The 14,109-nt window shown below is 54.6% G+C and overlaps 7 protein-coding genes across 7 annotated transcripts; 4 read left to right on the forward strand and 3 right to left on the reverse strand.

Moving 5' to 3' along the window:
• Positions 1 to 3,173: 3,173 nt before the first annotated feature.
• On the forward strand, positions 3,174 to 4,762 carry IWZ02DRAFT_471809 (cytochrome P450; the record flags this gene model as incomplete). Its single annotated transcript, XM_066768904.1, has 2 exons — positions 3,174 to 3,227; positions 3,272 to 4,762. The coding sequence occupies 2 exons, from the start codon at positions 3,174 to 3,176 to the stop codon at positions 4,760 to 4,762; spliced, it is 1,545 nt and encodes a 514-aa protein (XP_066618960.1).
• Positions 4,763 to 4,861: 99 nt separating this feature from the next.
• Positions 4,862 to 6,216, reverse strand: IWZ02DRAFT_86934 (uncharacterized protein). The gene is made up of 3 exons (XM_066771340.1): positions 6,137 to 6,216; positions 5,284 to 6,060; positions 4,862 to 5,231 (listed from the first exon to the last, which is right to left on the reverse strand). The coding sequence occupies exons 2-3, from the start codon at positions 5,880 to 5,882 to the stop codon at positions 4,961 to 4,963; spliced, it is 870 nt and encodes a 289-aa protein (XP_066618961.1). The 5' UTR covers positions 5,883 to 6,060; positions 6,137 to 6,216; the 3' UTR covers positions 4,862 to 4,960.
• Positions 6,217 to 7,095: 879 nt separating this feature from the next.
• IWZ02DRAFT_436460 (uncharacterized protein) lies at positions 7,096 to 7,842 on the forward strand (the record flags this gene model as incomplete). The annotated part of the gene is made up of 2 exons (XM_066766529.1): positions 7,096 to 7,368; positions 7,420 to 7,842. The coding sequence occupies 2 exons, from the start codon at positions 7,096 to 7,098 to the stop codon at positions 7,840 to 7,842; spliced, it is 696 nt and encodes a 231-aa protein (XP_066618962.1).
• Positions 7,843 to 8,094: 252 nt separating this feature from the next.
• Positions 8,095 to 9,351, forward strand: IWZ02DRAFT_461744 (uncharacterized protein). The gene has a single exon (XM_066768233.1). It carries the CDS (start codon positions 8,285 to 8,287, stop codon positions 9,212 to 9,214), a length of 930 nt encoding a protein of 309 aa, XP_066618963.1. The 5' UTR covers positions 8,095 to 8,284; the 3' UTR covers positions 9,215 to 9,351.
• On the reverse strand, positions 9,352 to 9,821 carry IWZ02DRAFT_461745 (uncharacterized protein; the record flags this gene model as incomplete). The annotated part of the gene is made up of 1 exon (XM_066768234.1): positions 9,352 to 9,821. The coding sequence occupies one exon, from the start codon at positions 9,819 to 9,821 to the stop codon at positions 9,396 to 9,398; it is 426 nt and encodes a 141-aa protein (XP_066618964.1). The 3' UTR covers positions 9,352 to 9,395.
• An 893-nt stretch (positions 9,822 to 10,714) lies between these two features.
• Positions 10,715 to 12,942, forward strand: IWZ02DRAFT_86976 (glucose transporter-like protein). The gene is made up of 7 exons (XM_066771341.1): positions 10,715 to 11,210; positions 11,262 to 11,340; positions 11,396 to 11,856; positions 11,911 to 12,295; positions 12,346 to 12,408; positions 12,459 to 12,510; positions 12,565 to 12,942. Exons 1-7 carry the CDS (start codon positions 10,863 to 10,865, stop codon positions 12,779 to 12,781), a joined length of 1,605 nt encoding a protein of 534 aa, XP_066618965.1. The 5' UTR covers positions 10,715 to 10,862; the 3' UTR covers positions 12,782 to 12,942.
• On the reverse strand, positions 12,918 to 14,034 carry IWZ02DRAFT_461749 (uncharacterized protein; the record flags this gene model as incomplete). Its single annotated transcript, XM_066768235.1, has 1 exon — positions 12,918 to 14,034. A coding segment is annotated over exon 1 (602 nt), but the record flags the coding sequence as incomplete, so codon positions are not given.
• Positions 14,035 to 14,109: the final 75 nt, after the last annotated feature.

Genomic DNA, 14,109 nt, shown 5'->3' on the forward strand with positions numbered 1-14,109 from the left:
ATGAAGGCTCCCCATTATTGACCATCTTTACTATGCCTGCCACGACTTTTGTCACTGAGCCTGGGTAGTTCCTGAGGCCCCATCACCAATTCGACTTTGTGCCTACGACCTTCGCCAACTTCCGGGACGTTCTTTTGGTCTTCGACCGGTGTCTCGCAAGCCTGCAACTCATGAGGACTATATCTTGGTTGAAAGAGAGGCATTTTACAGCGGCTGAAGTGCAACATGAGCAACGAGCAGAGAACAATATCACCATTAAACACACATGCAGCTTTGAAGGACACGGTTGCCCATGAAGATTCTCATCCATCTTGGCAAGTAGCACATGGACCTTGGTGTCCATTTGTCCGGTGGGAGTCTGCAGACTTCAAGGCTGTCGACACCATCACGGGCACGAGCGTCATTATGCGAGGAGCTCAGTCAGATGTCAGGATTTTTGGAGAGAATATCGAGTGATATCGGATTGGGCCATGAAACGCCAACACCCGCCATATTAGACGAGGACACGCGCGTCTCAACTTTCCATTCCTGCAATTGCACCGCTACTCATGTCTCCCATTTGTGGCAGCCGGACGATCCTCTGTTGCAGTCTGTCGTGTTACAGGATTACTGCTTCGTCATCATGCAAGCTGTCAACATCCAGTGACGAGCTTGCCTTTCTTGTCGGCGCAAAAGATAGTAGACTGACCCTCGTCGATTCACGGCGAGTGGCAGCTTCACGATTCCTACTCCTGCTTCGCAAAACACGAAAGATCTTCTTGGTATTGGACCCAAGAAATGAGTTCCCTACCTGACCGAGGCTTGGGGGCATAAGTCATGGCACACATTGGCGGGGTCATAGGTTTGGCGATCGAATGCTCCCTAAGGCTATTCTTCTTACGACTCTTTGCAACAAGCCTCGGACCATCAGTCACTCTCCACCGTGGATTTACTCTCTTTTCACAAAGATCTCTAGAAATTGACAGCACCAAATCTCTGGCTTCAAGTACAAAATTTTCGGGCGAGCAAAAAAGATCATTGGTATTACCACTTGACACTATTTTTCTTCCATCACTACACGCCAAAAACACTTGGCGATGATTCCATTGAGTCCTGCAAAACGTCCCCAGAACCAGACTCGATCCGATCCTGACCACTCGAACACACTCCCGGCATGAGCTCGGTCTTCGACGAACGAACAAGTCTTCTGAAAAGTCTTGGTCTTGCCGAAATACTACAGAACTTTGACTGTTCAGCTCGCACTAATCTAGTCGACCAATCAGTCACATCCCGCGTCATCAAATGTGGTGTTAGGGTTAGCCAGTAGCAAAGACACGAACTAAGCACCCGCAGACATGCGATGACGTGAGAGCGTGCAGCTTGCCTCATAGCACTCGGGCCGGGAGTGAAATTTCCGCGAGGACGACATTGATGCCGTGGCCTTGATAGGCCCAGATTTTGGGGTTGTTGGCCTGACCGGTGTATGAACCGGCCCCGTGCAAATTCCTACTGTGCTATAGTTGATGACCGAGTGAATGCAGCACTGCTGAGCCGTGTCAGCGGAGCACTTGACTATCTCGGACCGGCTAAGTGATTTGAAGGCCATCGTTCACAATGCTAGCCTCGAAAGGTTTCAATACAGAATAGGAGGAAAAAAAGAAATTCTACCGTCGCAAACGAGATCAAAACACTTCAGGTGGCTGCAAAAGAAGCTCGAAGCTTGTTGGGTGAGCTGCCAAGAGTAAGCGAATCCCTCCTCAAGCCACATTTTGAGCTAACTTGTACACCGATCAGTCGTTGAAACAAGCACACCGAGTTTCGATATACTCAAAGGCGACCCCGAGTCAAAAGTGACTGTCCGGCAACACGGACCGGCGCGAAACAAGGGGTCCGTAACCCCTGTTCCCCGCCGTCCGGTAAGCCTCGTTCAAAGTCGTCGCCGCTATGCAAACCCTTGGTAGACAACGGACCGGACGAAAGCGGACCGGACGACGTGAAAGCCGACCAAAGTTGCAAAAAGCTCAAACAGACCATGACGAAAGGGGTGACGACAAGCTCGGATCACACCCTCTTCCGAGCTCCGTGGACTATGCAGAGATCAGGGACAAATAATAGGGCTGCATCGCCACCAGTTAGAATCCTGAACAACCGGTGAGTAAGCGGTTAGTTAGAATGACCGTGTCTTTTAGGGATTATAACTGGGAGATCTATCCTACCCACTAGACATAGTATTTAACCTACTAAACAGGAAGAAGTATAGGATTAGTAGAAACTATACCACCTGCGCGCGTACTAGAGGCAGTTTTTCATACTTACATACTGGGTAAGTTAACTATATCGCGTGTGGGTATCTAAAAGGAGTAAGACTCCCTAGTTTACTCCACAACCTCCCGCCTCTTACTAAGATTCCAACCAGTCATTAACCAGTCAATTCAGCGGTTGGTTACAATCGGCTAGTTCGAAAATGCGGCCCTAGGGGCACTGGTCTAGGATCGACAGGCATGCTCTCTTCTGCTATCAATGGGATGGCCAATCATTGCTCAAGATGAATTCTGTCTCCAGGTGTCCAACCTAGTGGTGGCCCAGCTGTCTGGATGACTTGACCTCATGCGCTATTTGTTTCGGCCTTCGGCCTCGGTCAACGGACGACTGCTCAGAGCTAAGTAGGTAGATGCATCGCCAACAATATTCAAGATGCATCTTCTCCAGTTTTCTGAAGTACCCGCTCGACTTGCCAAATGAGACCCCGCACATTATGCGGCGGGTGTGCCGATTAGCCGCCCAAAGGAGGATTACCCACGATAATATGGAGAAAGCTGAGAAGAGGTCACAGCGGCGTAAGAACCAAGCAATTGACATCGGACGGCTTCGGGCCCTTGAAGAGCGAACCGTTATCCGAGTTGCGCAAGCGCCGTCAGCCGTTGAAAAGCTTGGTCAAACGAAGTTCGATCCTTTCAACGTCCTTGGCCAGGGTCCGCCTGCATGGCGGGCTGCAGATCATCCGCCCGAACCATGCAAAGAGGGAGCATTCACAACCTGCTTCGTACCGAGGCGACATCACTGGCAGGCTTGCTTCCCAATAAGCGTCACTGAACACATGTCCAATATATAACGTTGGTTGCCCGCCAGCATCTCTTTTGCCAATCAAACATTGTTTCCCTTCGATTCAGATTGAGGCCTTCAATAGTCGCATTATGGCGTCGTTTTACTTTTCAAGCGTGGCTACTGCTGCGGCCGGCACACTTCTTGTATGACGAACCTCTGTCTTGTTGCTCCAAGCTGATTTTCGCAGTTCCTGTATTTGTTTGGATCCTTCATCTACAACGTCTACTTTCACCCTCTCCGCAATTATCCAGGACCCAAGCTATCAGCGGGGACAAAGTTCCCGTACGTGTGGGCAAGAATTCGAGGCGAAATCCCGGCGCACGTTGCTGCTTTGCACGCCAAATACGGCCCCGTTGTGCGGGTGTCACCCTGGGAGCTTTCCTACATCACGGCAGAAGCCTGGCGTGATATTTATGGACACAAGATTGGCGGAAAAGGTGGTCTTGAAAAGGATTTGAAATTCTATGGCCCCGACTCGGTGGGTAAGAATGGCATCATTAGAGCCAATGACGCCGACCACGCGCGACAGCGGCGCCTGCTTGCACACGCCTTTTCAGACCGTGCTCTCCGGGACCAGGAACCTCTCATCCGGCAATATGTGGACCTCCTGTCGGAAAAGATGGGAGAAGTGGCAAAGTTTTCGGATGCCACACTCGACATGGTGCGGTATCTCAACTGCTGCACGTTCGACATCATGGGGGATTTGGCCTTTGGAGAACCGCTCGGTCTCCTCGAAAAATCAGAATACACACCGTGGGTTGCTGCTGTCTTCGGCACCATGAAGACGAACAACATCAAAAACGCCATCGCCACTCACTTCCCGCTGTTTTCAGCGCTATTGAAGAAAATCTTTGTCACCAAAAAGATGAAGGAGCGCCATCATATTCATGCTCAGCACAGCATCGAGCGCGTCGACCGCCGGCTCGCACGAAAGACTGACCGCCCAGACATCTGGGGCTTCGTCCTGCGGCACCAGCACGACGCAGACGCCAAGGCGAACATTAGCATGACACTCCCCGAGATGCACGCCAACGGGTCGACACTGATGATTGCCGGCACCGAAACGACGGCCACGCTCCTCTCCGGCCTGACGTACCACCTGCTGCTCAACCCGCCCGTCTACGCCAAACTGACGGCCGAAATCCGCACCGCCTTCTCCCACCCGGACCAAATGAACATGTCGGCCCTGGTCTCGCTGCCCTACCTCCACGCCTGCATCGAAGAGGCTCTGCGCATCTACCCGCCCGTCCCCGTCGGCCTGCCGCGCGTCGTCCCGCCCGGCGGCCGCGTCGTGTGCGGCAGGCACGTCCCCGGCGGCACCAGCGTCATGGTGTCGCAGTGGGCGGCGTACCACTCGCCGCTCAACTTTTACGAGCCCGAAAAATTCCTTCCAGAGCGCTGGCTCGAGCATGATGGCGGCGCCGACGATCGCTTCGCCCGCGACGAAAAGGCCGTGCTGCAGCCGTTCAGCTTTGGTCCGCGCAATTGTCTGGGAAAGAACTTGGCGTACCACGAGATGCGCCTCATTGCGGCGAATGTGCTTTGGCGCTTTGACTTACAACTTCAAGAGGAGAGTCGGGACTGGGTGAGGCAGAAGGCGTACACGCTGTGGGAGAAGCCCCGGCTCATGTGCAAAATCTCGCCCAGGGAGGTTGATGGACTTCTGAACGAGAAATGAAGCAAATCAAGGATACAGCGCCGAATGAAGAACAAGGTAAGCTCGTAAAGCTTTTCCACTTTGGCGAATTCGGAAGACGAAGTCTTGTGTCTTTCTGCATTGACGACTTCCAACCTGATGCCATTCCCCTGTGTGTAGTACATCTCTTTGACACAGTATTATCATGTACCCCTCTCAAAGAAGTTTCTGAGCTTGAAATTACGGTACAACATGCTTGTGGTTGGCTGCATTGGACTTGGAGGAAGGCCTACACAACGAAGCTGTCTCATTCCATTGCCACTTCAAATTCCCGGCCTCTCTAGTCTCTTGACAGACAACAATCTCGTTTTCTCCCTCAGCTGCAACATTCTTTTCATTTTCGGTCTTCTCCTTTGAACTCTTTTCCTGTACCATGCACAGCCCCCGAGGATCGAAGCCGAAAAGAAGCGTACCCCCGAGTAAATCATTGCTTCGCCCGTAGATGGTACATCTGTCCGGCCGGAACTCAGTGACAAAAGACAATGCGGCGTGCAGAGCAATACCTACGATGCCAATCAGCCGCGGAAAAACCAGAAGTCGAGAAAAAAGGGACCAGGGAGTTGGGAAAAGCAAACTGTTGTTGCTTGAATTCATGCATCGCCGAAATAGCTGTTGATGCGCTTTGATATTGTCGAGTCCGCGCCAAGTTTCCTTGGTGATAGGTCATCTCTGTAACACCGATCACACAGGTACTTGCCGGCTTCGTTTCGTCCTCAATCAATGGAAGAGGTTCCCTGATAGCATCCTGAGCAGAGAAAGCCAATGTTTTGGCCTTGGAGATCTTCCCACTTGTTCTCTCTCTCGCGCTCATCTGCTGTGAGGATTTTGTTGCACTTGTCATGGTAGCAACGATAGTCTGGATCCTTGAGTTGCGCCTCAAGCTCGATCTTGGTAAATTTGCTGCAGGAGTGTCCGGAATACACCACATTTGGGTTGGATCAAGCGGGCACCACGCGACTGTTTTCTTGCTGAGAAACGTCTTGCAGTTCTCACAATTTTTTGGGTCCCAAGTTCCCCGCTCAACACCCTGGTTGAGGCACCAAGCCATGTTGGTCGCCAAGCTCCGGGAAGATGGACTCCTGGAATAGCTGGAACATTTCATCAGAGATGGCGATGTTTCGCGTGCCCGATGTCAGAAAGGGCTTCTAAGTCTTTGAATCGGAACGCAAGACGGCGCTGGTTTCGAGAATGAGTCGACGCAGCCAAAGAGCATTCATGATCAAGGCTAGGTGCAGAGAGGGAGCATTCATCTGCCGGTCAAACTCATGAGGACCGACTGGCTGCACACGTGCTTAGCTTCTCTCGAGTCAAGTTTCACGGTTGAACCGAGGTGACTGCTGAGAAATTGGCCTATACATAGGAGGAGAGTGCTTCGTCTAACACCTGCCAAACTTCTCAACTCACTTCACAAAAACCGAGCTCTCATGGAAGCTCAATCCCTGCTCCCGTAGAACAGTGGACGTGGGAATTGGTCGGGTCTGACAACGTCAACTATCGGGTTCCAGCTCGACAATTGAGTTGGGTTTGTTGGGTTATATAGACCAAGTCCGGCCACGTGACGGATGCCGCTGAGCGATAGCCGGAGTGCTCGCCAGGACGGCGGATTAGCTCAAGCCGAAGCCCTCGAATCGTCGTGAATAGTCCATCGTATCTTCCTTCATTGATTGACATGTCTGGAAACGGATTGAGGTTGGATGAAGCTTTCTTTCCCACAGGAAGATGCATTTCGGCCTTGTCCAGAGAGTATTCGATGGTTCCTACAGCTACGCCGAGGAAGCTGTTATATAACACCACAATTGTGGTTGCGCCTAGGGGGCTGTCATTCAATACTGAAGCTAGATCCAGAGCGTCGCCCGCCGAGGAGCTACGACGTCCGAGATGTCAATCAGGGGATGGAAGTGACCACGAATTCATCACCAGAATTACTGATATTTGCCCCAGCATTGCTCCGGCATCGCTCCCACAACCCACGTCGTCTCTGGCTATCTCCCACAACCCACGTCGTCTCTGGCTATCTCCACTCGCCAACAACGTCGACATGCAGTGTATTAGTGTTGTGGATCTACAGCCGATCTCGCAGCCCCAGGGCATTGTCACTGGTCCACTCATCAGGTAACACGACACCCGCGCAAGATGGGCAGTGTGGCGCGGGAAACACCACGAGACGCGAGCAACGTCCAAAGGGGGCGCGGGCAAACGCTTTGTTCGCGCCTGGCGCATGATCGACAGAGCGTTTCCACGGAACGAGGGGCAATTGGCGCAAAAGGTCTATCCCAGCTCTTGCTTGATTTCGGCTTTCTCGACGATCCTGAATGATGGCCACGGCCAATGCCAGCCAGGAAACGATGGGGCCTGACCAAACGCCGTTCTCGCTTCTCGATGCAATGGTTGAAGCGACACGGACGAGGGAATGCAACAGAGGCTGCCACGTTCCTGATGGGCGTCGTTGGCCTCCCTCGCAGATGCACGTTGAAGAGTCGAAGATTGAGGAACGAAGGGAATGGAATGTGGACGGTGACGGCGAGGATGACGATGTTGGATGTCGTGCACAGAGGTGGTCGCAAGGTGCAATGGCGCTAACCGTGTTTGTACGACTGGGGTGATGTCAGTCGAGACTGGAGAGCTCCCACTTAGCTTAGCCTAGCTTAGCTCAGCTTAGCTTCAATGTTTCCCCGCATCACACGCAACTAAGCCAAGGCCCCGTCACCCCCGTCACTCCGTCACTCCGTCACTCCGTCACTCCGTCACCCCCTCACTCCGTCACCCCCTCACTCCGTCACCCCGTCACTCCACACATTTCCTTCTCAGCCATCACGCGACTGCCCGCCCTTCCGTTTGCGGAGGAAGCGATGCGCTGCCCTCGACCTCGACCTCCCTTGCCCATCAACAGCTCAGTCATCACCAATTTGCTCTCACACACAGCTCAGCTCCAATCAATGGCCTCGTTCAACTTGCCCACGGTAAGCTTCTACGGCTCCTCCAGCCATCCCCAGACTGAAGCTGAGGCCGAGGCACTGGGCTCCCCTGGGCTCCCCTGGGCTCCCCTGGGCTCCCCTGGGTAGCTTTCCGTTAACTCTGGCGTGCGTGCTTTGTCTTGCTCCCCCGCATCACTTGGCGCCGTGCGGCTTGCCTGACCTGATCGGATCCAATAATGGCATGATGATCACGGGGACCCGGCGAATAATGGCTACGCCTGCCGGGGTAGGGTAGGGTAGGGTGACACGCTTCGTGAGCGAATAGTGCCAATTGCCCTGTCGCAGTGAGCTGGAAGGCTTGCTATATAGCTGCCGTGGCCTCCCAGCTCTTTGACACTCCATCGTTTCTGCGACACCATCATCCACTGACAACAAAGCTTCATCACCCACCACTGTCGACCTCCTTGTTCAAGGCTGGTCGTTCATTCAATTCATCAACTCACCAACCAATCCAACCAACTTCCTCTTTTTGAGGTCCACCAACCACCCCCCCTTTCCCATCAACCCCAACATCAACAATACCGGCAAGATGAGTGCAATGGCTGCTACCCCGCTGGCTGTCAACACCAGCGTGGCTCCTACCACCCACTCGGCCACCTCTCCCACTGGCCGCCTTCTTCCTCACAAGCGTCCGGCTCTGCTCCCCAAGCCGTTCCCTTCGGCCACCTATGTCGTGGGCGATCTCCTCACCGACCCTACCAACCCAACTGCTCCAACCCTGCACCGTCCCAAGGGTGCCCTCTCCGACCGCGACTACGATGACACACGCACAACGGCCTATTACAAGGACATTGCAACCGTCTCACCGGCCAGCGGCAACTTTGCCCGCTCGCTGGGCGGCGAGCTCCTCGTGCGGCGCCCCAAGCGTGCCGACGTTGGCTTCTGTAGCATCGAGGCGGAGCGAGCGGCAGTCCGTGGCTTCAAGTCCAACACGGACGCCTTTGAGAAGGCCGTCTTCAGCGAGGGTGCCAAGCAGTGGCTGCTCAAGGCTGCCGAGGCTCACAAGCCCGTCTACTTTGTTGCCGCCGTCCAGGAGGTTGTCAACGCCAAGTACTCCCACGCCCATGCCCGCGATGCTGGCAATGGCTTGCTCGAGGTCGAGAAGGAGGCTCGCTCGCCCTCGGACCCCAGCGAGGAGGCCGTTGACCTCACCACCGAGGCTCCCGCCAACAAGCGGCCGATGAAGAGGAGGGATTCAGCCTTTGAGAAGCCGACACACACCAAGACGGACGTGTTGGGTCTGGAGCTGAGGGAGGTCCGCGTCAAGCTGACCAAGGAGGAGATGCCGCAGAAGAAGTGTGACCTAAAGTTTGAGTGGCTCAATTTGGACCTCGAAGGTCAGGAGGGCATGAAGCTTGCTGTCGGCTTGGGCCAGCCTCTCGACCAGGAGGAGCTGGTCGACTTGTGGGAGGAGGATGAGCCGCAGGACAATGAGTCGGACGAGGAAGACGAAGAGTAGGGCGTTTGGGTTTCGGGCGAACTGGGAGTTTTGACGAGGGGACGATGGGCGGCGTTTTGACAATGTTTTACTTGTACTATCACCGAAAAAGGTCAACCGTCACGACTCAATGGCACTTCATCAACTTGCTTGAGGATTGATCAGCTTGCGTGCAACGAGCAGCCCCCTTACTCGTCACACTTCAAACTCGCTCACCAAGGTAGGCCGGAGAACGGCCGCTGTGCTGCAATGTCCGAGTCAGATAGGCATCCTGACGAACGGCACTGGTCGCCGGCGGTACCTGCACCTTGTTTGTGGCGTTTTGCGGGCATGGGCGGGACGAGAAAGAATTTTTTGGGGCGAAAGAGATGGAAAGGGGACCTGTTCGAAGGCACAGTTTGAAGTTGAGCAAATTCAACAGCAGAGAGCGGAAACAAGACGTGTGAGTAGTTGTTGTCAGCGTCGTTCGCTGAGAGTCTTGGAGTTGTTGTCGAGGTTCCGCATTTCTCCAGGCCCGTCGCCATCTCCACTCTTTTTCCTCCGCAGTCCTCTTGCGCTCGGCCGACGGAACCCTCCGCTCGACCAACAACAACACCACTCCTCCCATCATCATCATCATCATCATCATCATCATCATCACCAACCCGGTCCGTCCAAGCGGTCCTTGCCATGTATTCGTCCTCCCAGGCAGTCGAAGCCCTGTCGCTTGCCAGCTCCGCGCTTCTCGAAATGACCAACTGAGGCCAGCCCATCCCAGAATCCGATGACAAAGGCTCCTCAGCCGCAACACCTCGCCACCCGTCCGCAGAGACGCGGCCCGATCGATACTCGGCTTTATCGCGCCGGAGCACCCTCTCTCTCGGGACTAACGCGCTGCTCAGCTCTCTCCCAAGGCCTCTCCAAGCCAACAAGCGACGCCTCTCGTCCAATCGCCGCGCGCTTGGTCGTCGTGGCCCGGCTCGTTGTCCAGCCTATCACGATGTCGTCTCTCGTCGCCCAGGCCTTCAGGCGGTCCGCAGTCTTCGTTTTGACAACGCCAAAGCCTTACCTCTTTGGGCGCTGCCGCGACGTCGCTCGGCTGCCGAGAGACAACCTGGGGAGGAGTGCTGACACCCCGGGCCGATACCCCAGGCCCCATCCCGGGGTATTCGAGGCTCAGGGCAGCCAAGCGGTCAAAAAGTCGTGCGGTCAACTCTTCGAAAGAGGTGAAAGATTGGCGAAATGCTGTTTCATTACTTCAGGCAATAGTAAAAGATTTCACTCTGATGTCAATTCAAACTTTTGTCCTGCATCTTTCAGCTGCGTGTTTTCAAACACCGCGTGTACCTACGGCCGTGATGGCATGGCGTCGGCCCTGACCTTCCATGGCTAGCCTCTCCACGGGGCCCCCTTCTCGACAGAGCATGTTGACCCACCATCACGCGGGCCCGCTTTCGCTTTCTCCAGACCTACGTCTGCTACTAGTGTTGGATGACTGCATGGACTCGCCTTACGGCCTGTGCTCCACAGTCTCTTCTCCACTGTTGGGGTTGGATTTATAATTGACCTGCCTCCCCATGTTTTGTTCCCATCCCACTCCTCCCCTCTCCCCCGGACCGTCTTCGACTTGAGAAAACACGGTCAAGATGCCCTTTGGATTCGAAAAGCCCAAGGACGTGCCCGGCGCGGCATGGTAGGTCACTCACTCACTCATCCAACACCAGCAACACCAGCCAAGCTGACTGATGCCAGGCCTGCCATCATGATTGGCCTGTTTGTGGCCTTTGGAGGAGTCTTGTACGGATACGACACTGGAACAATTTCTGGCATCTTGGCCATGAAATACTGGCTCAAGTTGTTCTCGACACAAGCTGACGGCACGCTCACTGCCGGCGAGGACTCGCTGATCGTGTCCATCTTGTCCGTCGGAACCTTTCTTGGTGCGCTGACTGCCTCGCCCTGCGCCGATATCCTTGGTCGTCGCATGGGTCTCATGTCGTCGACCACCGTCGTCTTCTGCGCTGGTGTCATTATGCAGGTGTGTAGTCGTCTTGGTCATTCACGGCGACTGCCGCTTACGTGTTATTAGACTGCTTCCACTTCGCAACCCCTGTTCATTGCCGGCCGTTTCTTCGCCGGTTACGGTGTCGGTCTCATTTCTGCCATGAGTAAGTCATCACCAACATGATAGGTGCGTTGTTTGTCTGTCTAACCTCGACCCAGTCCCCATGTACCAGTCCGAGACGGCGCCCAAGTGGATCCGTGGAGCAATTGTCGGATCCTACCAGCTTGCCATCACAATCGGTCTCCTGCTTGCGGCCGTCGTCAACAACGCGACCAAGGACAGGAACGACTCGGGATCTTACCGCATCCCGATCGCCGTGCAATTCGCGTGGGCCATCGTCCTCGTCGGCGGCCTGATCTTCCTCCCCGAGACCCCTCGCTACCTGGTCAAGCGCGACAAGCACGAGGCCGCGGCCAAGTCGCTCGCGTCCCTGCGCCGCCTCGATGCCAACCACCCGGCCGTCGTCGAGGAACTCAACGAGATTGTTGCCAACCACCACTACGAGATGAGCATCGGCACGGCTAGCTACCTGGAATGCTTCAAGGGCACCATTGGCAAACGTCTGTTGACGGGTTGCGGTCTCCAGGCCCTGCAGCAGCTCGTTGGCGTCAACTTTATCGTATGTTTTCTCTTTCTGTTCTGTGATGTCGGTTCCTCGCTTACATTTGTGCAGTTCTACTACGGTACTTCGTACTTCCAGAACGCCGGCTTCGACAACCCCTTCATCATCACCGTCATTACCAACTCGGTCAACGTCGCGTCCACCCTCCCCGGTCTCGTTGCCATTGACAAGATGGGCCGTCGCAACCTGCTGATCTATGGTGCCGTTGGCATGGCTGTGTGCCAGTTCATCGTCGCCGGTGTCGGCACTGGTTCCTCAGTTGACAACTTGCCCGCCCAGAGGGCCATGATTGCCTTTGTGTGCATCTACATCTTTTTCTTTGCATCCACCTGGGGTCCTGTTGCCTGGGTCGTCACGGGAGAGATGTTCCCGCTTAAGGTCCGCGCCAAGTGTCTGTCCATGACCACCGCCTCCAACTGGCTGCTCAACTGGGCTAGTATGTTATTCTTATCACTCTCTCTACCATCGTATACTGACGCGTCATAGTTGCTTATGCGACCCCGTACCTTACCGATGCCGAATACGCCAATCTGCAAAGCAAAGTCTTCTGTAAGAGTCCCAAAGTCCCACCCAGTTTTGTCCAAACTAACAAAGGGAAGTTATTTGGGGATCTTTTTGCTTCCTTGCGATTCTGTTCTCATGGGCGTTGATGCGAGTATACCCTTTTCTCACTCTCAAAATGATGTGTACTAACGTCCCAAATAGCTACGAAACCAAGAACCTCTCCCTCGAGCAGGTCGACGAGCTCTACGCCACCGTCAGCTGCGCGTGGAAGAGCAAGGGCTTCAAGCCGCAAATCAGCTTCCAGGACGTCGACGACGTCAACAACGGCAAGGGCATCTCGCTCAACGAGGCCGCCGACCTGGCGCGCGTCAAGCGCGAGGGCGTCGCCACCGAGGATGTGCTCGTCGAGAAGGTTTGATGGAGCGAGGAGAGTGCGGTGGGCAAAGCGTAGGCGTCGGGTTTCTTTTATACCTTTATTGTATGCGGAGATGTGCTGCAGGGGAATACCCGTGTTGCGGTAGAATAAGTGCTTTAATGAGATATGATTTTTACATGAAGGTTCTCGGGGATCCTGCTTCGGGTCACGTGAAAGGGGTTTCAGGGGCCCGACGATGCGCCAGTGCGCACGGACCATCGGCTCTACTAAGGTGTGTGACATCGCGCGAGTCTTCTCCCTTCAGTTGTTCCTTTTCTTTGACAACAGATACCTGCATGTCAAACACCCTTTTTCTTTTCTTGGCTTCCGGGCTCTTCTTCTGACGCTAACTCCTCAACCTCATCCATCCCTTCCTTCTTGTTGTCGACTGGCTAACTACGGCATCGCTGGACGCCACACTCAGGCGAATCCAATCCGTCGACGACGACGCAGCTCTGCGCGTTTTCTTTCTCGACCTTCTTGACCACCACCTCCCCATGTCCAACACCAACACCAATGCCAACATCTTCCCTCACAGTCTCGACAACCACGTCCTCCTCCTCTTCCCACCCAGCAAATTCAAAAACTCCATGTCCCCACCTCACCAACACCCTCGCCGCCAATGCCTCCCAATCCTCCCCCCGCATCTTCTCCACCACCTCACACCCCTCTAACCGTCGTCTCGCCGGCGCCAGAAGCAGCGATGGTTCTTCATGCGGGAACAGCTTCAACAACAGGCGTCCGATGATATCGTCATCCGCCAGAGTCGGGCAAGTGGTGGTGACAGGGGAAATTTTGGGGCTTGATGATGATGATGATGATGATGATGATGATGATGATGATGATGGAGCCGCTGCGTTGGTGTTGGGAGTGAAAGTGATTGTTTTGATATCGTTGGTTTCGTCGGTGCTGCTGCTGCGGGAAGGCGGCGATGGCGCAGAGGAGCGTGCAGTTCGTGGGGGGAGAGACATGTTGCTAGAACGAAGCATACGTCTCATGCATGAGAGTATTCAGCGCTGGATATGGAGAGCTGTGCGGCGCGGTACGGTACGGCATGCGTTCGTTCGTTGGTTGGCTCTAGTTGAGCGTCGATGAACTAACGATAGAGCAGTTGCTGGAGTGGTTGACACGGCAAACGATTTCGTCTTCGTTGAAGCCAGAACAGATGCGTGTAGAGGATGTTCGAAAAGAGTGTGTGTTGTGCTGTGGATTTTCTGGGCCTTGTGACGTTTTTCGTGACGACGGTCGCAGCGAGCAAGCAGTGTTTTGATAGCGACGTCGAGCGCGGCGAGGCGCAGCGGGAGATAGACAGACCGGAGGGCTTGGTTTCG

Source organism: Phyllosticta citriasiana (genome assembly GCF_038021145.1).
Source record: "Phyllosticta citriasiana strain CBS 120426 chromosome Unknown IWZ02scaffold_15, whole genome shotgun sequence".
Classification (NCBI taxonomy): domain Eukaryota; kingdom Fungi; phylum Ascomycota; class Dothideomycetes; order Botryosphaeriales; family Phyllostictaceae; genus Phyllosticta; species Phyllosticta citriasiana.

Bases quoted from the DNA above. Each gene is read 5' to 3' on its own strand.
- IWZ02DRAFT_86976 (XM_066771341.1), top strand. From the start codon at position 10,863: ATGGTAGGTCACTCACTCACTCATCCAACACCAGCAACACCAGCCAAG. The intron at 11,211-11,261 runs GTGTGTAGTCGT...ACGTGTTATTAG, and splicing joins GCGCTGGTGTCATTATGCAG to ACTGCTTCCACTTCGCAACC. The intron at 12,511-12,564 runs GCGAGTATACCC...CGTCCCAAATAG, and splicing joins CTGTTCTCATGGGCGTTGAT to CTACGAAACCAAGAACCTCT.
- IWZ02DRAFT_461744 (XM_066768233.1), top strand. From the start codon at position 8,285: ATGAGTGCAATGGCTGCTACCCCGCTGGCTGTCAACACCAGCGTGGCT.
- IWZ02DRAFT_86934 (XM_066771340.1), bottom strand. From the start codon at position 5,882: ATGAAATGTTCCAGCTATTCCAGGAGTCCATCTTCCCGGAGCTTGGCG. The intron at 5,232-5,283 runs GTATTGCTCTGC...CCGGCCGGACAG, and splicing joins GCGGCTGATTGGCATCGTAG to ATGTACCATCTACGGGCGAA.